Source organism: Gorilla gorilla, chromosome 6 (assembly GCF_029281585.2).
Source record: "Gorilla gorilla gorilla isolate KB3781 chromosome 6, NHGRI_mGorGor1-v2.1_pri, whole genome shotgun sequence".
Taxonomy (NCBI): domain Eukaryota; kingdom Metazoa; phylum Chordata; class Mammalia; order Primates; family Hominidae; genus Gorilla; species Gorilla gorilla.
Window position 1 is genome coordinate 53412799 of NC_073230.2, and position 23304 is coordinate 53436102.

The window sequence follows — 23304 nt, forward strand, 5'->3', positions numbered from 1 at the left end:
CCAATCCCCCCAGCCTCCACGGGCTGCTAGCCCACGTGGAACAGCTCTGATGCAAACGGGGAGGGTCGGTCATCTTGACAACTGACCCGCCAGCTGTGCTATGTCCCCACCCCCCATGGACTCCTTGTCATAAACTTGTAATCTAAGCCTATTGTGTTGCAGGAGGAAACCAGGGGAGAAAGGAAGCTAAGATGTGGAAAATCTCCAAGGAAGGTTTTGTTGTTCCTAATTGTCGTTTTTGTTTTAAGGGCTGGGGTCCACCTGCCTTTCACTTCCTTTAGAAAGTGGGTGGTGGCCTCCTGTGCAGGCTCCTCCGCAGGCCTTGCTGGCTTAGCTCTGGCAGCTCCAGTGCCCCACGTGTCTGATGGCCCCTGGGTCTTCCAGCTCCCTGCTCTGGCCCTGACCCTTTCCAGACATCCATGGTGTTTGGTGATTCTGAGCACTGAATATACCCTAACATGCTCTGCGTTTTGTTTGTGGAAAAAGCCGGATCTGAGTGGTATCCACACCACGATGACAGCTCTGTCAAATGCACCGAGAGGGAAGCTAAATGGCCGTGTTCAGGTCCCGTGGAGATCTTCAGGGTCATAGTGGAGATTTCAAGGTCACCTTCTTGATGCTCAGGGTCTGGGAGAGACCATCCTATTGGATGTCTTTGCTGCCTTCTCTGACCCCTCACAGGTGACAGCCATCCCATGTCTGGCCTGCAGAGGGTGTGGTCAGGGTGGTGCTGTCCAGCAGGGGCAACCTTCTGCCTGTGCCTTTGCCAGTGTGTGGTGTTTAACGTCGTCAGCCCCACAGGGTCAGGTGGGGGTGTGTCTGATGTGTGTGGGGAGCTGTGCTGGGCGAGGGTCAGCTCCCCCATGGAGGTGTCAGGCAGAGGATGGCTGTCAGCTGGAGCCCTGCAGATTCGTGTTCCTTGTCCTCCCTCCCTGTCACCTCTTTGAGAGTGGCTCTGATGTTGTTTCCAGATTGCATGTGACCGTTGGTCCTAGGTTTGTTTTCCAGCCTCCTGATGGATGTGCCTTTGAGGCTATGTCATACACCTCAGGTTTGAAGGTGCTCCAAATCTGTCCTCTCCCCTCCCTGTGGCCCCTGCCCCTGGTCAGTCTCAGCTCTCCCACCTGCTCCTCAGCCCCAGCATCCAGTAGGTGGCCAGGAGCTGCCAGGTCTCCCTCCTAGAGCCGTCTGGGGGTCCCATCCTGCTGCCTGTAGCTTGGCCCCATCAGGGTGACACCCATCTGTCCCGTCTCATGGGTCTACCTCCTGGACTCTCTTGGTCCCTGTCAGGTGGCAGCTGCTCCCCACACTGCTGTGTGAGTTTGTTTTTGATTTTACTTCTGTTTCATAGTGTGCAGCACACATTCACATGTGGGGGTGTTTGTGGTTAATCTGTGTGGAGCAGTGACAGCTGGAGCCTGCAGGTTTCTGCTCCCTGGGAGACAGGTAGAAATGCCTGGGCTTAATCAGACATAGAAATTCTCCAATTTTGCGAGTGACCAAGGAACACCCATTTCATACAATACTTACAAACTGCAGCCCCTCTTCAGGGCCTCTGGCAGGACATGCCGTGGCCCTGCATGGCTCGTCAGAGTTGCCTGTGTCCAGACCCAGTGGTCTGCAAGACGTAGAGACAGATCAGATGATGAGACCGGCAGCAGGCAGTGGGGGGCGGGAAGTGATTGTGGAGGGGAACCCTAGGTCAGGCTGGCGCCAGGTGCCTGATGCCTGGGTCTGAGCCTGGTTCTGAGCCTGGAGTGTGGGTGCACTGCTAGCGCTGGCTCCTTCTCAGGCTGACCCCTTCTTTGTGTCTCATCCGTTGAAGCTGAAGTGGGGACAGGACTAAGGGAGAGTGCAGAGACCGGGCTCTGGACACTGCGTTTCCCCATCTTGTGCTGGTGCTCACTGTGTCCCCAAATCAACATCTGGGCTGTTTTCGTTTTTTGTTTTTTTTTTTGTAAACTCACCTTTCCTGAATCTTTCCAGAGGAGTTTGTGCAGGCTTTGTGGGAACAGCCACTCTACACATATGTATTCTCCAGGGGTCTTGGTTTTCTGAAGCTGCTATAACAAAGCACCACAGACTGGGCACCTTAAACAACAGAAATGGAGAATCTCACAGTCTGGAGGCCAGAAGTCCAATATCAAGCTGTGGGCAGGGCTGGGCTCTCCTGAGACCTCGTTCCTGGGCTACAGACAGCCGTCTTCTCTCTGTGCCCTCACAGAGTCTTCCCGCTGGCTGTGTCTGTGTCCTCATCTCCCTTCTTAAAAGGACACCAGGCAGATTGGATTAGTGCCCACCCTGATGGCCTCATTTTAACTTAATTGCCTCTGTAAAGACCCTGTTTTCAGTTAGTCACATCCCGAGGTCCTGAGGGTTAGGACTTTATGCATTTTGGGGGACACAGTTTGGCCTTGACACTAGGCCTGGTTGCTCCTCATCCCCTGACATGCTGTCTCACAGCCGCCCGGACAGGGTGAGGACGAGCTCCTGCCTGGCTGACTCCCTGTGTCCCTGGCCCTGCGCTGTGGGTTTGGCCCGGGCGGCGTGGCTTTTGGAGAGCTCTTGCTATGCTCTCCGGGTGGCCTGGGCCCTCTTTGTGTGTGTGGGATGTCAGGCTCCACATGTTGCCTCCTTCTCTCCCTGCAGCTCGGCGCCAATGCCTTGCTCTTCGTCGGTGTGAACATGTATGGGGTCTTTGTGCGGATTCTGACTGAGCGTTCGCAGAGGAAGGCGTTCCTGCAGGCCCGGAGCTGCATTGAGGACCGACTGAGGCTGGAGGATGAGAACGAGAAGCAGGTCAGTGGCTTGGGCCAGTCAGCCTAGAGGGGTTGGCTGTGGGGCTGGGGAGGTGGAAGAAGCTGGCTTCCTGAGCCTCAGTTTACCTCGTTTTGACATGGGCCACAATTCCCAGTGGTACATGTTGGTATTTGAGGCTGTGGAGGAGATGCCCTGAGGTTTTATAGTTAGCAAATGGACAGGCAGGCTGGGTTTGCTGCCCTTGGGATAGTGTTGGGATGGGGCTGCTTTGGGGACAGCATTTGGGCACACACGGACTTCCGGTTGCAGCTGGAATAGGTCAGCTGCCCAGGGAGGACGAGGCAGGTCCTGGCTGGGCCTCGGGTGAATGTGACCGTGCAGGTGGCCCTGATCCACTGGCCTGAGGCTTCCACCAGCTCTGCCCTTGGCTCAGTGTGGCCGTCCTCAGAGCATGCTGGCACTTCTGGAAGGCAGAGATGCCCTTTTGCTGGGAGTTGTAGAGGGGTCACAGTGGTCATGATACAGCACCCACAGCCCTTGGGATTCCTCCAGTGGCCGGCATCACCCCATTTTCAGGATGAAACAGCCGCGAGGGAAAGAGCAGTGGCTTGGAAGGAGCCATGCCTAGGTTCCCACCGCCCTCTATGACCCATCTTCTGTGCTCTCTGTCTGCTGCCCGGGGCCTGTGCCCAGCATGTGGGCTTAGGAAGGACCATCTGGGAGCCCTTGGGATAAGCCTGGCACATTCCAGGTGCCTTCACTGGAAGGATCTAGATTCTTCCCCTAGCCTTGGGGCTTACAGGCCTCTGTGATACCAAACTGCTGATGTCTCAGGCCTGTAGCTGACATATAGGATCTCTTTCTCAACGATATGAATATAAGGTGTTATACCAAATACAAATGTAAAAACTCACAAACACATTTCATGTATCGACATTATGATCCCTAATAGTTACAATAAAAGTAGGATATACAATAAAAGTAGGAAATAGATCACATATATATGTTTAGGTGGTGTGTGCATTGCTGTCTATGTGAACACGTAGGAGGGCGTGTCCATGTGGATGTTATGTGGGCAGTGGTATGTGTCTGTGTATATGTACATGTGCATCCCTGTGGAGATGCATGTGTGGATATGTGCATATTTGCCTTTGCCTCTGTACATGTGTGCATGTGTGTCTGTGAATGCCTGTGCTCATGTGTATGTGTCCATGTATGTGCCTATCTGTACGTCTGTGTGGTTGCATGTGTGTGTGGCTTTGTATTCATGTAGATGTGTTTGCGTGGGCATGCCTGTATGTCTGTGTGTGTGTGTCTGTGATATGCAGGGATATGTGTATATGTGTGTATGCCCATGTGTTGATGTGTTGTCTATGTGTGTGCATGAATGTGTCAGTGTGTGTATAAATTGAGCATCTTTCGAGGCTGAACCCTGAGCATTTTCTCTTAGACCAGAGTCAGTCACACAAGGAGAGATATCTCCTTTGTGCTTTCTGGGAGGCACATAGCCTTACTTTGTTACCACCATAAGATCCCAGAAATGAATCTTTGGAAGCCCTGTTCTCCCCTGAACTACATCCTCTGTAGTGGAGAAGGCAAAGGCTCTTTTCATGGGCCCTGCTTGTGTGCATTTCCTTTTCTTTTCCTCTTTTGTCTCCCTCCCATTTCCTTTTCCATACCTTCCTTTCCTACTTCTGTGTTGGTCTTTTTTCATTTATTTTCTGACACTTGCTGCCTTTCCTGAGGACTCTCTTTCCTCCCAGTATTGTCTAGTCTAGCCTTTGCTGCTTGATGTGCAGCATTTCACTGGGTTTTATAGCAGCTCTGTAAGCAAGGGATTTTTTCCTCAGCCCTATGGAGGAGGCAGTCCACACTCAGGGAGGCTCAGAAATGTGTCCAAGTTCTAACTGCAGAGTGGATGTTCTTAAGCAGGACATTTTCAAAATGTCACCCAATCCAGTTAACCCAGCCAAATGCTATTTAGTGTTCAGATTTTGTCTTTATGTGTATTTTTCCCCACGTGATTGTCATTTTGGTGTATATATAATTTTATTTTCTGTCTTTTTGCTTATCATTTTGCACAGACATAGCTACTGGTGTGATAAATGTGATTTAACACATCTGCTTATTCTTCCCCTTAATGCACGTTCTGCAGTGTTCTCAGTGTCTGACATTTAGATACCACGTTCTAAAAGAGTTTTTTCTTCACACACATGAAGTATTCACTGAGTAACATTTTTAGCAGTGTAAATATGTCATTTCTCTCCCAAGTTTCTGAGGTATTTTCCCAAACTTGTGCTCTTTTACATCTTTATAAATGATGTCTGCTTACACTCTGCTCTCTATAGCAGCCCAGGCCAACCACTGCATCAGCAGCAGTGGGGAGCCTGTTAGGAATGCAGATTACCAGGCCTCACCCAGCCCTGTAGGTGGGAAAGCCCCTAGGGTGGGGCCCTGGGGGGTTGGGGTTCTGATGAGCTGCTCTGCAGTCCCTGTCTTTCTCCCCTTCTCCCTCTCCTTCTGCCTGTTGGTTTCCACCTTTCTCCCTCCCTGCCTCCCTCTCTCTCTGTGAGGACTTGGCACCTCCTGTTTCCCCTGCCCCTTTCCGTTTACTAAGGCTGATGGTGACTCCTTCATGCTTGTTCACCTTCTGTATTTCTTTGTGATTAGCACGCTCCAACCCTCCGTCCCGTTATATTCTGACTTTCCTGGCAGTCGGGTGAACTTCTCACTATATAACAGAGACACTGATGCCTCATCCCCACGTTTCCCCAGGTCTGTTCCTCCAGCTTTGCTTTTCCTTGTGTAAAATTCAATCTTTTATCTTTTCAAATGGAAGGATCATTTTCTTTCATGATTTCCTCTGTTGCTTCATAGCTGAGCTGATGTTTTGACACATGAGCGCTGATTGAGGACATGCCTTCCCTGACTTTACCAAGTGTATCCTCAGACCTCAGCTGTCCTGACTTTTGCTGTATTTTTTCTGTCGATTCCCTTTGAGCCTACAGGGTTGTATCTCACAATAACTGTCTGCCTAGATGGGCTGGTAATCAGCACCTAGGTTCCTCCTGGCCACCTGCTGCCTGATGTCAGTGCAGGGAGCCTTGTCTCTTTGGGATGGCAGAGGGGAGCACTTGGGGCCCAATAGGGCCCTGCCAGCTCTTGGGTCTCTCAGCTACACAGGCACTTTGCCCCTCCGCATCTGCCTGGAGACTGCCTGGCCATCCAGAGAGCCTAGAGGTGGCCATGGCAGCCCTGCCCAGGCCTCACGTGTGTCAGCATGAAACGCCAGTCTCCTGAATGACAGGTGAGGGAGCCTTACCATGTGGCTAGTCGTGAGCATCTGCCTTTCATGTTTTAATTTCATTCATGACACATTTCCATTCAGCACCTGTTCCCAGAGCCTTCTCCAGCCACTTGAACTGTCCAGGCAACACAACGGGTGATGGGAGTGGATTGGGGGATGCACTGAGGTTCTGAGAGGGGATATGGGGGGATGTGACCTGATTCTCTTGGGGGATCCAGGGAGACACACCTGGTCCTGGGAGAGGATCTGGGTGTGGACACACCCCAGTCTGGGAGGGCTTCTGGGTGGATGGATGTACCCTGGTCCTAAGGGGATCTGGGGGACACACCTTGGTTTCGGGATGGGATCTAGAGGGGACACAACCCAGTCCTGAGAGGGATTCTGGGTCAATGCACCCTGGTCCTGGGAGCCGATGTGGGCATCACTGGTAGGAGGCGGTGGAATGCAGGGCACGTCCAGAGGGACCAGAAGATGGGGGCTGAGTGAGGTCAAGTTGAGGGGAGGCCTGTGGGCAGACTCCGAGCCTTACGCTCCCATGCACGGTGCTTTGAGGGAAATCATTTCATGTCCTGTGACCTCAGCTGGAAGGAGATGGCTTGACCGGTAGAGAGGGGGGCAGGGCTGGCTCCTGTGTTTCTGTGCTCGCAGAGGGGAGCTCCTGAGCCTAGCAGGAAAGAGACATCATGAACACGTTTTGAGGGTCAGTGCACAGGTAAGTGCGTGGAGGCAGGGGAGCAGACACACTGGGGAGTTTGGCGGTGGTTTTCTTTTTGTTTCTTCCTGGGGGATGAATGCATAACTCAGAGGCACTGTGGTCAGTGGCTTTGTGAGTAGGGAGAGCACTGTGCTCAGTTCACAAAATAGGAGTTTGGCTCAGGAGGCTCAGAAAACACCTCCCAGTGTGGACAGGTCTGCACTTTATGGCCCCCACTGACTGCCTGGGTTTGCAGGAGAGCACAGCAGGGGACTGCTGTTCTGAAATGCAAACTCCCAATATTAAAACTCCTCATCCTGTCCCAGCTGAACCAGTTTTGTTCTGGGATGGGAACTGATGGAACAGATGGAGATGGCTGCAGCAGCAGTGCCCTTGCTCCGAGCCTTCTGGCAGTGCCAGGGGTGGAGGCCACCGGCTTTCACGCTCTTCTCCACTCTGTTTACGCATTGGATGCTTCTGTTCCCCAATGCCAGATCGTTCTTGCCCAGTTTGCTAAGTTATGTTTTGACACCAGTAGTAGGGTGTGCTTCATCTTAAGCCCTGGGGAGCACCTCTCAATTTCCTGGCTTATGATGCCAGTGTTGGCTTTTACCAGCCAGGATGCATCCCTGGGTGCTCTGTGCCTACTTACTGCTAACTTTTGCAGCAACCCATGAAGAAGGTGACAACAGATACAGACACTAGGAGCTTTCTCCTTCCCCTCCTGTACTGTTTAGTGTCAATAGCCCTGCGGGTGCCCTGCAGAATCTTTGAGGCTTTAAGGGTCTGGTCTGCTCCTGCCGAGGCAGGTGCCAGTCTCAAGGGGTGAGGCTTCTGCCAACATTCTTATGAGGGGAAATATTACAGTAGCTCTCACTCTCCTCCCCTCCACCTTCTCAGGGCAGCCCATAGAACAAGAGGCTCTGGAGAAGGGTGGGGTGGGGATGGGGGCTTGTCTGTTTCATTGCACTACTTCCTGTCTGTCTGGAAAGTTCTCTGCTGTACTTAGGAAAGGTTTACCTGAATTGTCAGTGTGCCTGAGGCTGATTCCTTTGGGGGGATTTGAATGAGCTAAAATGACCCCTCCTCTCAACACAGCAAAACAAAGAAACAGAACAAAGGGTCACCCTGGACCCCTGCCCTTCATCTGTCCTTGCCTGCAGGGTCTGGGCGGAGAAGAAGGTCAAGGTACTAAGATGTTCTTTCTGAGTTGTCAGATCTCTTTAAAATTAATTTCAGCCCTCTGTATCATGGTTAGGAATGTAAGGACTTTATTCTGCTTAATAAATCTGAGAACTGGGGCTCTGAAAATTTAAATAACCCAGGAAAGATAACGGAGCGAATAATAGAGTCACCAGTGGCAGAGCCAGGGTGAGCCCGGGATCTTCCAAGGGAACCACATGGCTGTTTCCTCCTTTCGTGGCCATAGATCTCCTCAGCTAAAAAATGCTCACACAGATGTTTTAGGCTTACAAATAACTGAGCTAAAATGCTCCAAAGGGGTGTGAAGGTTCTTTTAACAGAGCTTTTTCTGTTTCTGAACAAAAATGTCAAAAGTTGGTTCTTTGAAATAGAAAAGCATTAGAGAGACTGATCAAGAAGAAAAAGAGCAGACACAAATAAGGAGCATGAGGGATGAGAAAGGCTGCAGATAAAGCAGGGATTAAAAATAGATAATAGGGAAATGCTGAGAATAATTTTATGCCAGTATATTTGAAGAGAGACAAAATGGCCAAATTTCCAGAAAAAGTGTGAGTTACCAAAGATGATCCGCAAAGAAAAAGAAAGCCTGAAAAATCCTATAATTATTAAAAAGATTGATTCAGTAATTTATAAGCTCATCAAAAAGTAAACAGCAAGCCCAGATGGTTTTACAGATGAGTTAGACAGAACTTCAAGGAAAACGCGATTGCAATTTGATCAGTCACAGCATGGAAAGCTCGCTCTCTGAGCCCAGGTCGAGCTGGCTGGTGATTATGGAGGACGGAGCTCGGATTCCCACATCTCACAAAGGCCTGTCACGTGGACGGCAGGGAAAGCCTCTTTCTCAGTCTTGTTTTCATTAGTGGTTTGGCTTCTTGGTGCCGAAGTGGATTGGGTGGGCGTCAGGTGGATGCTTGGTCCCTGCCCTGCTGCTGTTTCATGCACCAGGTTCTAGGAGCGAGGGGCAGGGCATGCTGCCTGGTTGGGGTGACATGACTCCTGTGTGCTGTCAGCCCCCTGCCATTGCCAGGACACCCGTGCAAGTGGAACTGAGGTCCAGGGTGTTTGTGGTCAGCATCAGAGGCTCTAGAATGCTCCCAGCTCCCAACTTGTTGGTCATATGCTGGGTAGTGGAGGTGACCTGCTCCATGGCCTCCTGGAGCAGCCCCTGCCCAGCCTCCTTCCTGCCTTGAATGCCAGCATCTCTTCTGAGGACCGTCAAAAGTGGTGTCGGGGGCATCCCCCTTCTGCGTGGATGTCACACATCTGGCTCCATGCTGAGGCGTCTTGTTCCCCTGTGGCTGGCACAGCCCACTGGGTTCTTCAGTCTCCTTAGCTCTCCAGGAGCACTACATTGGGCCCCTCAGTCACCGCCTTCTGCTTGGTTTTCGTGGCTTGTGCGTCACAGTTTGCTCTGTATCAGCTCCGGGAATCCCAGAGTCTCCTCCCTGTCATTCTGTGGCCAGTGCTGCAATATTGCTGAGGAAGATGCCGGAGCTGGTTGTTGCCTTGGTCTGTGGGAGGCTCTGCGGCATGTCCTGGGGGGCTGTGAGGAGGTTTGTGGGTACCCAGTTGTTTGCCACATCTGTTTTTTTTTTTTTTTGAGGCAGAGTCTCATTCTGTCACCCCAGCTTGAGTACAGTGGCGCTATCTCAACTCACTGCAACCTCCACCTCCCGAGTTCAAGCAGTTCTCCTACCCCAGCCTCCCGAGTAGCTGGAATTACGGGCATGTGCCACCACGTACAGCTAATTTTGTATTTTTAGTAGAAATGGGGTTTCACCATGTTGGTCAGGCTGGTCTCAAACTCCTGACCTCCTGTGATCTGCCCACCTCAGCCTCCCAAAGTGCCAGGATTAAAGGTGTGAGCCGCCTTAAGCGGCCTTGCCACATCTGTCTTTTTCCTACTTTGTTTGAAGTCTGTGTGGCAGATGGAGGTGGTGGCCAACATGTGGCTCCTGGACACACTGGTCCTCTTGGTTCTCCTTGATGGAACAGCCCAGGCTCGGAAGCCACATGCCAAGATATAGAGCCCAGGTGTGGCCGGGAGAGGAAAGGTCCCTGAGCCCACCAGGGCCCACCTCCATGCTGGTGAGGACATGGGATCTGCTGTGCTGTGGGCATCTGGTGGTCTATGAGGGAGAGGGCAGATCCGCTGCAAGGAGTCCAGCATCTGCAGCCTGGCTCTCAGATGATTAGGGAACTGGGCCCAGCTATGTCTAGTATAGTGACATGAAGTGACCCATGGAGGGGACCTCTGACAGGGTGAGGGACTCAGCACACACAGCTGCAGGCTGCAGGGAGCTTTGCGGTTTCCCACTGGCCTTTTCTGGAAGAGTCCGAGGAGCAGAGCCACAAGTCGGGGAGAGCAGCCATGGGAAGGCAGGCTCTGACCCCACCCGCTGAGGAAGACAGAGCTGAGAGAGCCTGTCTGGAGTAAAGTGGCCCGTTGGGACAGCACGTCAGTTAGAATCTGGTTTGGCTGCTAGTAACTGACCTGGAAAATGGTGGCTTAAACAAAATAGAAATTGTCTTTCTCATGGGCAGAAGTCTGGAGGGAGGCAGCCCGGGGCTGGCGTGGTCAGCTTAGGCTGTGTAACAGAGACTGGGTGGCTGCAACAAGAGAAATGTATTTCCTCACAGTTCTGGAGGCTGCAGAGTCCAAGATCAAGGTGTTGTCAGGGCTGGTTCCATCTGAGGCCTCTCTCCTTGACTTACCGATGGCCATCTTCTCCCTGTGTCCTCACATGGTCTTCCCTCTGTGTGCACACCCTTGGTGTCTCTCTGTGTCTCCTGATTTCCTCTTAGGAGGAGAAGAGGAATGCAGCCACATTGGATTAGGGCCCACTCAATTACCTCATTTTAATTTAATACCTCCCTAAAGGCCCTGTCTTCAAATATAGTCACCACATTGGGTTTTAGGGCTTCAATCTATGAATATGGAGGGGAGGGTCACAATTTAGTCCATAGCAGCCACTAAACAACATCTTATTTTATTTCAAATAAAAGTCGAGTGTATGATTTAAAAATAAGGAGATGTTGCGTGTGAGTCCTGGATGAGTGTGCCTGGACTGGTGAGTGCCTGGCTCTGGGCTCCCTGGATGGCTGAGTGCAAATAGAAGTACATATGGCCGCCCCTGTGCAGCTGGTGGAGAAGCAGGCCTGGGCTGGGGGATGGTCCCTTCCTGCTGGGTTTCCTCCCTTCCCCCCCTGCTCTTACTTGAACTGCATGTGGCAGGAGGCAGGAGAGGGGATCCTGCCAGGTTCTCAGCTGGCTCTGATGGACTGTGGCTGGGCAGCTCCCTAACTGGCTCCAGGCCTCGGATCCACCAGCCCTGAGTGTGGCTGGTTGTGGGTGATGAGGGGCGGTGGTATCCATACCTGAGCACACTGCACCCTTAGCCTGCTCCTCTGATCAGGGCCTGCTGTCCACCCTGGAAGGAGACTCCTTTTCGCAGTACTGCCCCAACTTTAGAGGCCATTATTGTTTGTTTTTTTTTCCAATCCTCCTTCTGGTTTGTCTCGATGGTGATTTTACCTTGTGGAGCAATGGCTGGTAGAGGTGCAGTCATGAGTCCTCATTAATAGGTGTGTAGTGAATGAACGCAATTGAGTGTGATTGGGGGATTGATCCTGTAGCTTCTTTGGCCCAGTGCTCCCAGCGGTGGCCTCTTTGTGTGTGCATCTCATACACATGCTTTTGTGACCTTGCTAGTGAACTTGGGATAAGAGGTAGGGGTGAGGACAAGTGGAGATGGCCCTCACCTTCCAGACTGTCCAGCCTGGAGTTGGTGCCAGAAGAAGGGAAGGGGCCTGAACCCCTCCAGCAGTGTGGATGGAGGACACCATGGCTGAGAACACTAACCAGACTTGGGGCAGGGCAGAGGACGCCAGGGCTGCTCTGGCTGTAGAGATGCTCTCAGAAGTGACCAGTGCCAGGGCTTCAGGAGGTGGCCTTGACTGAACCGAATAGGGATGTACTATGGGGAAGAACAAGAGCGATCAGGGCTTTGAGGGATGTGTAGGGGTTTGCCAGGTAGAGGCAGGGAGGTGGGAACTGGAGGAGGCATTCAGGCAGCAAATTGAGGTGGAGGTGGTCACAGGTATTACTTTTGGTAAGTGTGAGCTCTGCCTTCCTTCTGCTTGGAGAGGAAGGGGATATGGGCTGGAAGTGCAGCTCCACTGGGTGGTGAAGACCACTTGGGGGCTTCAGGGTGTTCATGGTCCCCCACAAGGGTCTAACCTGAAGTCTGTGCCTGTCACAGCTGGAGAGCACAGGGTGAGAGGCATAGGAGGTCACCCTCAGCTTCCTCCTCCGCTGCCTGCAGCCTGTCCAGGAAGCCCTGTATCCCTGAGTTCAGCTCCCTGTTCCATCGTATGGAGCTGGCCCCTCCCAGAGCCCTGGCTGTTCCTCAGATGCCATTATTAAATCAGAATTCCAAAAATAATATGCAGCTATTTAAAGCACACACTCAATTTGTTACCCTAACAAGGTAAATGGAACAATTTGGGTTCTCATCATGTGAAGAAATTTATCAAGAGAAAGAAGACTTCCATTTAAGTGATGCAGTATGGATTTTTAAATGGGGCTGGCCCATGGACAGCACCTTCTCAAACCACTACGGTTGTGATTTATTTTTCATTTTTTAAATGGCTTTGTTGAGTTTATGTACCATAAAGTTCAATTAAATAAACTTTGTCCAATTGAATATAGTTCATTTAAATGCTTTTTCCTATAGAGTTATTATTATATAGAATTATACAAGAATCTTAGTCTTATTAATCTTATTTAATACATATGTCAAATGATCTTATTGTAGAAAATTAGTACACAATAATCTAAATTTAGGATATTTTTATTATCCCTCAAAGACACCTCATATCCATTAGCAGTCACTCTCCATGTATACCCACACCTGCCCTCCAGCAAGACATAGGCACCCACTAATTTACTTTCTGTCTCCATAGATTTACCTGTTCTGGACATTTCATACAAATGGAATCATATAATAGGTGATCTTTTGTGACTGGCTCTTTCCACTTAGCATAATGTTTTTGAGGTGCATCCAGATCATAGCATGTTTTAGTATTTCATTCTTTTTTATGGACAAATAATATTCCACTGTATGGATGGATCACATTTTGTTTATCTGTTCTCAGCTGATACATATTTGGGTTGTTTCCACTCTGGCTATAATAAGTAATGCTACTATAAAAAATCATGCACAAGTTTTTGTGTGAACACATTTTCATTTCTTTTGGATAAATACCTAGGAGTAGAATTGCTAGGTCTTGTGGTAACTCTATGGTTAGCATTTTAAGGAGCTGCTAGACTGTTTTCCAAAGTGGCTGCACCATTTTCCATCCCTACCAGGAGTATGCAAAGCCTCTAGTTTCTCCATATTCAGAATCTTTTTTTTGTTTAAATTAAACTGTTTTTATTTTGAACTACTTGTAGATTCACATTTAGTTACAAGAAATAACACAGAGAGATCCCATGTGCCCTTTACCCAGCTTCCCCAATGGCAACATCTGCAGAACTGTGGTATAATATCACAACCAGGATATTGACATTGGGACAGCCAAGATATGGAACAGCCATCACCCTGAGGATCCCTCATGTTCCCTTTAAATAGCCACATCCACTTCCCTCCACAACACCTTCATTCTTAAGACCTGGGAATCACTAACCTGTTACCCATTTCTATAAATTTGTGATTTCAAAAAATTCATATAAATGGAATCGTAAAATATTGTAGACATTTGGGATTGGCTTTTTTTTCACTCGGCATAATTATTTGGAGGTTCATCCATATTGTTGAATATATCAATATTTGTTTCTTTTTATTACTAAGTGGCATTCTATGGTGTGGCTCTGTATCACAGTTTGTTTAATTGTTGGCCCATTGAAGAATGTCTTGGTAGTTTCCAGTTTTGGCCTATTAGGAATAAAGCTGCTATGAACATTCATGCACAGGTTTTTGTGTGAACATAGGTACTAATTTTTCTGGCTCAAATACCTAAAAGTACAGTTGCTGGGTCATATGGAAGTTGCCTATTTAGTTTACTGAGAAATAGTGAAACTTTCCCAGAATGGTTGTACCATTTATGTACCCAGCAACATATCCATGTCTTTTGCCTACTTTCTAACTGGATTTTTTAAACTGCTGGGCTTTGAGAGTTCTTTATATGTTCTAGATAACAGTACTTTTGGGGATATGTTGTTTGTGAATATTTTATCAAAACCTATAGTTGATCATTTCATTCTTTTAGCAGAGTCTTTTTGAGAGCAAATATTTTTAATATTGATGAGGTTTAATTCACCGATTTTTCCTTTTGTACTTTTGGTGTCAAGTCTAAAGACTTTTTGCCTAGCCCTAGTTCTTATGTGTTTTTCTGAAAGTTTTATCTTTTACATTTAAATCTATAACATATTTTAATTTAATTTTTGCATAAGGTATGAGGTTTAGGTTAAGATTCATTTTTTTGTCTATGAATGTCAAGTTGCTGTAGCATTTGTTGAAAAGACTACCCTTCCTCCATTGAATTACTTTTGAACCTTTGTCAAAAATTTGTTGTGCATATTTGTGTGGTCTATTTGTGGATTCTAGATTCTGTTTTATTGTCTTATGTGTTTATCTGGCAACCAACATCACACTGTCTGGATTATTGTTGTTTTATAACAAGCCTTGAAATCAGGTAAACTGATTTCTTTTACCTTGTTGTTCTTTTTCAAAATTATGTTAAGTAGTATTATTCCTTTTCCTTTACATTTAAGTGTTAGAATGATTTTGTCTATAGGTACTAAAGAATTTGCTGGGATTTTGATAGGATTTATATTAAAACTGTATATCAATTTGGAGAGGGTTGACATCTTTACTAAGTTGAGTCTTCCAATCCGTGAACATGGTATGTCTCTCCATTTATTTAGATCTTCTCTGATCTCTTTAATCAGTCTTTTATGGTTTTTAACATACAAATCCTATACATGTTTTGTTAGATTTACACCTCAGTATTTCATTTTTGAGCAACTGTAAATGGTATTGTATCTTAAATATCAGTGTCCATGTGTTTATTGCCAGTATATAGAAATGTAATTGACTTTTGTATATTGATCTTGTATCCTGTGACCTTCTGAACTTAATTATTTGTTCTAGGAGTCTTTTTGGTACAATTTTCTTTTGTTTCTGCTTTTGTAACATCCATTGTATTTCCCATGTAGACCATCATATTACTTTTATTTCTTTCTTTCCAATCCGTATGCCTTTTCTTTCCTTTTCTGAACTTACTGCACTAATAAGACCTTCCCATGAGATGTTGAATATGAGTAATGGGAGCCAACATCCTTGCCTTGTTCCCAGTGAAAGCATTCAATGTTTGTTAGGTGTAGGCTTTTTCTGAATATTCCTTATCATGAGGAGGAAATTTTTTTTCTATTTTCATTTTTCTGGAAGTTTTCATCGTAAATAGATGTTGAATTTTGTCAAATTCTTTTTTGATATCAATTGCTGTGTGATTTTTTTTTATTCTGTTGACATGGTGTGTTGCACTGATTGATGTTTCAATTTTGAATTAGCATTCCATCCCTGGATTAAACCCCATGTGTTTGGGGTATATACTTCTTGTTGCATATCACTGGATTGCTATCCTGCAAAAGATTTTTATATCTATGTTTCTAAAGTGCATTCATAGTTCTTTATTTAGTCATTCTTATGATGGTTGCTTTACAGTCTTTGTTGGTTATTCTGGCATCTCTGTCTTGGTATTGATGTGCGTTGGTTGTCTTTGTTCACTTGATGAGCTTGTTCTAGTTCTTGGTATGATGAGTGTTGGTTCACTGGAACCTAGGCATTTGGAATGTTATGTATGAGGCTCTGTATATTATTTGGACATTTTGTTTTTGATGATTTTCTGTGACATGACTCTGGTTGGGAAAGGGGGGTTGCTGTCTCTTTACTGCCAGGTGGGGTTAGAAGTTTCGGCTCCACACTGGGCCTCTGTTGACACCATGTGGGGAGGGCTCCTTCTTACTGCTGGGCAGGAGTGAGAGTTCTAGTCCCTCATGGTCCCCACTAATAGTACCTGGCTTAGGGGAGGAGAATGAGATCCCCTTGGTTCCCCTGACTCTGCAGAGTTGGGGGATGCTTGTTACCAGCAGGTGGAGAAGGAAGGCTTGGCTCACTCTGGGAGTGGGTGGGTTGATTGGGGGCCCCTTCACAGCCTGGGGTGGGGGTGGAGGTCTGGCCTCTCTACTTGGCCTTTGCTGGTGTGGGTGGGGTTGGGGCACAGAGTTTTCAGTGTCTCTGGCCTGGAGTAGGTAAGTTATTGTCTGAAAGTTTTCTTCTTGTCAGGCTGCCCAGTCCTGGGCCTTTGGCTGAAGAGAGCTGCTTTTGTTGTGTTTTCCTTTGGTCTGTGCCCATTGGTATTGCTGACTTGCCCACTTCTCCAGCACTCAGTCTGGCATATATGAGGCTAAAGAAACCTCAGGAACTCACCTTTATGTCATTTCTTGGTTTCAAGATTTCTGCCTTCTTCCCTCTTTTAGTCTTGATTGTTTGATGTGTAACATTCAGGACTTTCAGCTGTGTTCAGCAGGAGGAATAGGGAAAAATACTTCTCCATCTTCCCAGAAGTAGAGTCTTCACAATTGTCACTGAAAATCTAATTTTTGTTAAGAGTACATTTAAGTCACATTTTGATAAGATAAATTTGTTAAGATTTTTATATAGTCTTTATAGGACACTGAGGTACTTTGTATGACCCATATTCATATTAGCTTTTATACTTTTGATTTCTGGCTATTTAAATTATTTTGTTGGCTAGAGCTTATTGACATATGATCTGTTCTTGACACTAATGTTTACTGCTGCTTGGGCCTTGAGGGTTTTGAGATTGGATGTGAATTTCACGTGGAATCTTTATAATGTGAATGAGCTGCTTTGTCTTTTTTTTTTTTTTATCAGAAATGAATGCTGAGTCTTATCAGATGGCAGCTTGCTTCCTGTGGGAAAGGTTTTGTACTTTAGTCTGTGGTTATTAACTTGCATTGGCTTAGATGCTGCTGCTAATCCAATGGACGGAGCTAATGCTGAGCCCTTGGTTAGAAATGCAGTTGTCCTTAGGAACGTCATGTGACAGTGGCTTACAGAAGTAACATAGCTCTTTTTGTCTTACGTATACATTCCAGGGTAGGCACTTTATGGTGGTGCGGCAGGTGTGATCCATGAAACCCTCAGCTGTCTCCATCTAGCTCGCCACCTGTGTCCCTAGTGTGTTGCCTTCATCCTCCTAAACCAAGATGGTAGGTGGAGATCTGGCTGTTATGACTGTGTTCCCAACAACAGCAGGAGAAGACTGGAAGAGGGACAAGCTGTTTTGTTTTTTAAATTTTAACCTTCATTTTAGATTGAGGGTACATGTGCAGGTTTGTTACGTGGATATACTGTGTGATACTCAGGTTTGAGGTACAATTGATCCCATAACCCGGGTACTAAAGCATAGTACCCAGTAGCTAGTTTTCAACCTTTGCCTCCCTCTGACCCTCTCTCCTCCTTTTTGGAGTCCCCAGTGTCTGTTCTTCCCATATTTATGTCTATATGTATCCAATGTTTAGCTTCCACTCGTAAGTGAGAACATGTGGTATTTGGTTTTCTGTTTCTGTGTTACTTCAATGGCCTCCAGTTGCATCCATGTTGCTGTAAAGCACATCATTTCATTCTCTTTTATGGCTGCATAGTATTCCATGGTGTATATGTACCACATTTTCTTCATCCAGCCCACCATTGATGGGCACCTGTGTTGATTTCATGTCTTTTATTGTAAATAGTGCTGCGATGTACATACACATGTATGTGCCTTTTTGGTAGAATGATTTATTTTCTTTTGGATATGTACCCAGTAATGGGATTGCTGGATTTGATGGCAGTGCTGTTTTAAGTTCTTTGTGAAATCTCCAAATTACTTTCCACAGTGGCTGAACTAATTTACGTTTCCCACCAGCAATGTATTCCCACCAAATGTTCCCTTTTCTCCACGGCCTCACCAGCATCTGTTGTTTTTAACTTTTTAATAATAGCCATTCTGACTTCTGTGAGATGGTATCTCATGGTGGTTTTGATTTGCATTTCTCTAATGATTAGTGATGATGAGCATTTTTTCATGTTTGTTGGTTCCTTGCATGTCTTCTTTTGAGAAGTGACTGTTCATGTCCTTTGCCCAGTTTTTAATGAAGGTTATTTGGTTTTTCCTAGAACAAACTGTTTTTAAGGAACATTTCCAAAGCTTCCACATGACCTTTCAACTCACGTCTCCCTGGCCACATCTAGCTGCGTGGGAGGCTGGAAAGTATGGTCTTTATTCCAGGTAGCCAAGAACCCCAGTGAAAATAAGGGTCTCTCTTGTCAGGCCAGCAGTGGAGCAGGGCTACTGGGGACAGCCAGCTGATAGCTGGGTGACTCTGCCACAGCTGGTTCTTGCAGCACCCTGTGCCATGGCTGAGTTGTCCACGTGAGCTCCAGTCTCCCATGCTGGGGGCCGTGTGCTGGTAGTCAGGATGTGTGCCAGGGGCTTCCCAGCAGTCTTTCTTTCCTTCCTGGGATCAGCATTTGTGGCTCTGGATGCTCCCCCATCACCTGTCACATTTTCGTGGTCCTTGGAGTTCAGTATCCTGCATTTTTCAATTCCTCAGAAAGTGGGTGCCAAGGTGGAGGCCACATGGGGGCTGCGGCAGAGCTTCATGGGATCTACTTGGGGGCTATAGTGAGGGCTCGGGTGGGGACTGCAATGGGGCCCTTGGTGGGGGTGGGTTCTCAGTGTAGACCTTGGCCTTGTTTAGGACACACCTCCAGGCCACAGACTCCGGTGCCAGGACTCAGGCAGCTGAGGCATAGACTTAGCCTCACTTGGCATCAGGCAGAGCTGGACCTGGTCTTCCTCCTCTGAAGTTTATGTGGAAGTAACTTACCAGAGGAAACTTCAAGTGTGCCAAATTTGTTCTCCCATTGTAAAATGGGCTGTGCTCATGGAATGCTATCTGCCATGTGGAGCAGAGGGGTGAGGCCCTCATGGCCACTTCCCAGAGATCATCTGGGCTTTTGGGATGTGGGTAGCTATTTTCACTGTGGCGGCTCCTGAACGTGAAGGTGTCTGGGCACCTGTGCTCCTTCCGAGAAAGTCACACAGGATGGAGGCCGCTCCTGGGTCAGGGATGTAGCCTGTGCAGGAGGGACTCCCAGGGCTGTGCCTGGCAGGCTTGCGTGGCTGGGGATGGAGAGGAGGCGGAAGCATCTCAGTGCTGGGTGCCCGCGTGGCTACTGCTAAGGCTCCTTGGAGGGAGGGAATGCTGCTGGCACTGAGCAAGACAGGCCGCTGCGGAGGGGCTTGGAGCCGGAGGGCGCGGTGGGAGGGATGGAGCTTCTTCCCCTCTCCAGCCTGTTTTCGCGCTTGTCAGTGGGATGTTCTACCTGATTCTACGTGGGATTTAAACTCTGCTCTTTTGCTTTTCTTTTCAAAGCAGAGTGGGAGGGGCATGGGAGGGACTGAGGGATGAGTCGGGGACCCTCACACCACATTTCTGGAACATGGTCTCTCAGACATAGGGGTGTGCCCAACAGGTCAAGGGCCAGCTGGGGTTGGGGTCAGGGAACATCCAACTGGAGGATAAGAATCAAAGTCCTACTTACTCCCTCAGTCCAGACAAGGAAACTGAGGCCTAGGAAGGGGAAAGGACTCTCCAGGATGGCATAGTTTATTTTGAAAAATCCAAACATTTATTCTTTTCTCTTGGGGGAAAAAAGAAAATGCTTGACCTACACAGCTAAGGGAGAAATAAGAAGACAAAGACCAAGAAAGAATGCCACATGGTCCCGTAGCCCGCCTATCTGTGTAAGAACAAGAGGATTCTGTGGGTACCTCAGGAGGACAGCTTGTTTTTTTAAGCCAATGTGAAAGACTCTTTCTGGGGTATTGTTGGAGCAGTAGGGGGAGGGAGAGAAGCCAGGCTGGGGCCCTGGTGGAGACAGCAGTGTTTTCACAGCTGTAACCCTGCTGTACACTGAAGCACAGGCCGAGACTCAGGAGCGTGTCCAGGGAGTAGCGTGAGGAGTGCCGCAGGGAGGCTTGGGTGTTGGGGAGGCTGTGCCAGCCCTGGCTAGTGCTCCTGGAGGGAGTTGCTTGTTCAGTGGCAGTCCAGGCCTGGACATGGGCCTACCCAGGCTCAGGGGCCAGGCACCCTTACTGGGGAGGGTAAGGTGAGGAGGAGTGGAGGGAGGGGGCCCTGCTGTCTAACCCGGGCCCTTCTCTTCTGTCCAGGAGCGGCTCCTCATGAGCCTCCTGCCCCGGAACGTTGCCATGGAGATGAAGGAGGACTTCCTGAAGCCCCCTGAGAGGATTTTCCACAAGATTTACATCCAAAGGCACGACAATGTGAGGTAGGGCTGGTGCTGACCCGGCACAGCGGGGAGCCTGGGAAGCTGAGGTGTGGAGATAATGGTGAAGGTGGGGAGGTGGTGACAGAAGTGGGGAAGGGATGGATGGAGGTGGGGAAAGAATGGGGGTGTGGAGGTAATGGTGAAGGTGGGGAAGTGATGATGGAAGTGAGGAGGTGATAGGTGGAGGCGAGAAGGTGATAGTGGAGGTGATGGTGGAGGTGAGGAGGTGATAGTGGAGGTGTAGAGGTGATGGTGGAGGTGGGGGGGTGATAGTGGAAGTGTGGAGGTGATGGTGGAGGCGTGGAGGTGATGGCAAAGTTGGAGAAGTGATGATGGAAGTGAGGAGGTGATAGTGGAGGTGTGGGGGTGATGATGGAGGTGGGGAGGTGATGGTGGAGGTGTGGAGGTGATAGTGGAGGTGCGGAGGTGATATTGGAGGTGTGGAGGTGATGGTAGAGGTGGGAAGGTGATGATGGAGGTGGGGAGGTGATAATGGAAGGATGGAGGTGATTTTGGAGGTGAGGAGGTGATAATGGAGGTATGGAGGTGATGATGGAGGTGGGGGGGGTGATAGTGGAAGCATAGAGGTAATGGTGGAGGCGTGGAGGTGATGGCGAAGTTGGAGAAGTGATGATGGAAGTGAGGAGGTGATAGTGGAGGTGTGGGGGTGATGGTGGAGGTGGGGAGGTGATGGTGGATGTGATGGTGGAGGTGAGTAGCTGATGATGGAAGTGAAGAGGTGATGGAGGAGGTGAGGAGGTGATGGTGCAGGTGGGGAGATGGGGGAGTGTGGACAAAGGGTCTCAGTTGTGAAGGGAGGAGAGGGCAGATGTGGTCAGGAGGTTCAGGTGGACATCTGCCTAGCAGGGAAACAGGTCCTACGTGTAGGGGGCTCTTGGCTTCTTGGGTGATGCACGTTACAGTTATCTTTCCAATTTCTTATTTCAGTATTCTTACACTTCCTCTGTTGACTGGAGAGGGTAAAAAATCTGTCACTAAAACTGGCTTTGAGCAGTGACATTTTGGGCTCAGAATTTGCCATGTCAGAATAGTAGCTGAGCATTATGCTAGTTGATGCTGGGTCTGGTATATGTGTGCTCTTCTGTCTTACTCTGTTCATTTCATGACAGCCCTAGGAGGCAGGGATTGTTCCCATTTTATAGGTGAGGAAACTAAACCTTCAAAGTGAACCAACTTGCTTTAGACACTCTGAGGTTTGCTTGTTTTTTTTTTTTTTTTAAAGATTCTGTTTAAAAGTATTTATTTTGTTAAATTGTGGATTCCATTTAAAAATACTTTTCATGCAAGTACAGTGTGCTTAGAATGGTTTGAGTGTTGCCTATTTGGGATTAATGCTTTACATAAATATCACTCAGGTAGGAGATGGTGTTTGAGGGACCTGGAACACTTTTCCTTTTCTGCTGTTTTTTGCTGGTTCTTCTGGGTGTTGGTGTCAGGCCCCTCTGCCCATTTGGCCTCTGAAGACACAAAAGGTCAATAGAAACTCTCAGTCCTTCTTATGTTGAGCACCACAGACTGGGTCCCTCCAAACCAACACTCATTCATTGGAGATGAGTTGAGGTTTGTGGGTCCATCAGAGTCAGTCATCCTTGTGTGCCAAGCCAGTATGGCTAATTGCTGTCTGGTTGAGAGCTGAGCAGTCACTGTTCTGAGCACACGTGTTCACTGCCCATTGTCATGCTATTAAGTAAGGACCAGTGTTGTCCTCCTTCTGCAGAGGAGGATGCTTAAGCAGTGTGGGGTGAAGGCCCAAGTGGGTGGAAAGTAGCTGAAGAGCCAGCATTTGAGCCCAGCATGACTGCAGAATTTATGCTGAGAACCTCTCTGCTAAATACTTGGTTCTGTTTAATATCATCATGCTTCTGTGAACTGCTGGCATTGTCACCTCCATTTTATAGATGAGGAAATTTAGGTTCAACAAAGTGAAAGGTATGCAGGACTCCCTGGCCAGTGAGTGGCAGGCTGGGACAGGACCTGGGATTAGCTGACACTAATATCTGCCTTGACTTTTCTCATTTCACTCACTGCCTCTTGTTACAAAATAAGGACATGACACGCTGACCCAGTCCCCTGATGAGAAGAACAGACCACCAGAATAATCCCTGGAATACCTCGAGGGGAGCCAGAGCCTCTCCATACTGCAGGAAAGGCATCAAAAGTCAAGAGCCTTTTGACAGCTAGAGCTGGCAGACATCACTGACCCTTTCCGCTGCTCAGCATAGAGTGAACTGATGAAGAATCTCAGCTCTAAGCTTCTCTCTGGGGAGAGAAAGAGTCAGTGTGACCACTGCCTCAACTTTTATGGGGCTGCCTGAAGAACAAGCCTCTATCTCTCCCCTGGATCTCTTGATAGGTCTTGTACAGTCTGGCCAGGAGAGAACAGAGGTGGTAGTCTGGGGTGATAGATACCATAACTTCCCCCTACTCACCCCCTTCTCAGCGCAGAATGAACAGACAAAAATAACAGCTGCCTGCTTTTCCCTCAGGAGAGAAAGGGTTGGTAAAGCACCAGAATCTGTGGCTGATTGGTGAGAGTCTCCTCCTGTACAGGACCGGTCCGTGAAGATTGGGAGAGGTACCTGCTTTGTCTAAATCTCAGACACCAACACAGAGAATTAAGGAAAGTTAAGAACCAGGCAAAGATGTTCCAAACAAAGGAATGAGATAAATATACGGAAACTGACTAATGAAACAGAGTTATATAATTTACCTGATAGACAATTTAAAATAACTCCCATAAAGATGCTCATGGAGGGCAAAAGAATAATACATGAACAAAGTGAGAATTTCAACAAAGAAACAGAAAATATTAACAAGTGCCAGAGAGCATGGAGCTGAAGACCACAATTACTGAACTGAAAAATTCACTAGAAGGATTCAGCAGAAGACTA

The 23304-nt window shown here is 48.1% G+C and overlaps 1 protein-coding gene across 2 annotated transcripts in view; it reads left to right on the forward strand.

Moving 5' to 3' along the window:
- The window catches only part of ADCY1 (adenylate cyclase 1), a 147407-nt gene that overhangs the window by 15747 nt on the left and 108356 nt on the right, over positions 1–23304 (forward strand). For both annotated transcript variants that reach the window (XM_055347810.1, XM_055347811.2), the window contains exons 2-3: positions 2650–2799; positions 20274–20392. In XM_055347810.1, coding sequence (XP_055203785.1) covers positions 2650–2799; positions 20274–20392 — 269 coding nt within the window. The remainder of the gene's footprint in view (positions 1–2649; positions 2800–20273; positions 20393–23304) is intronic.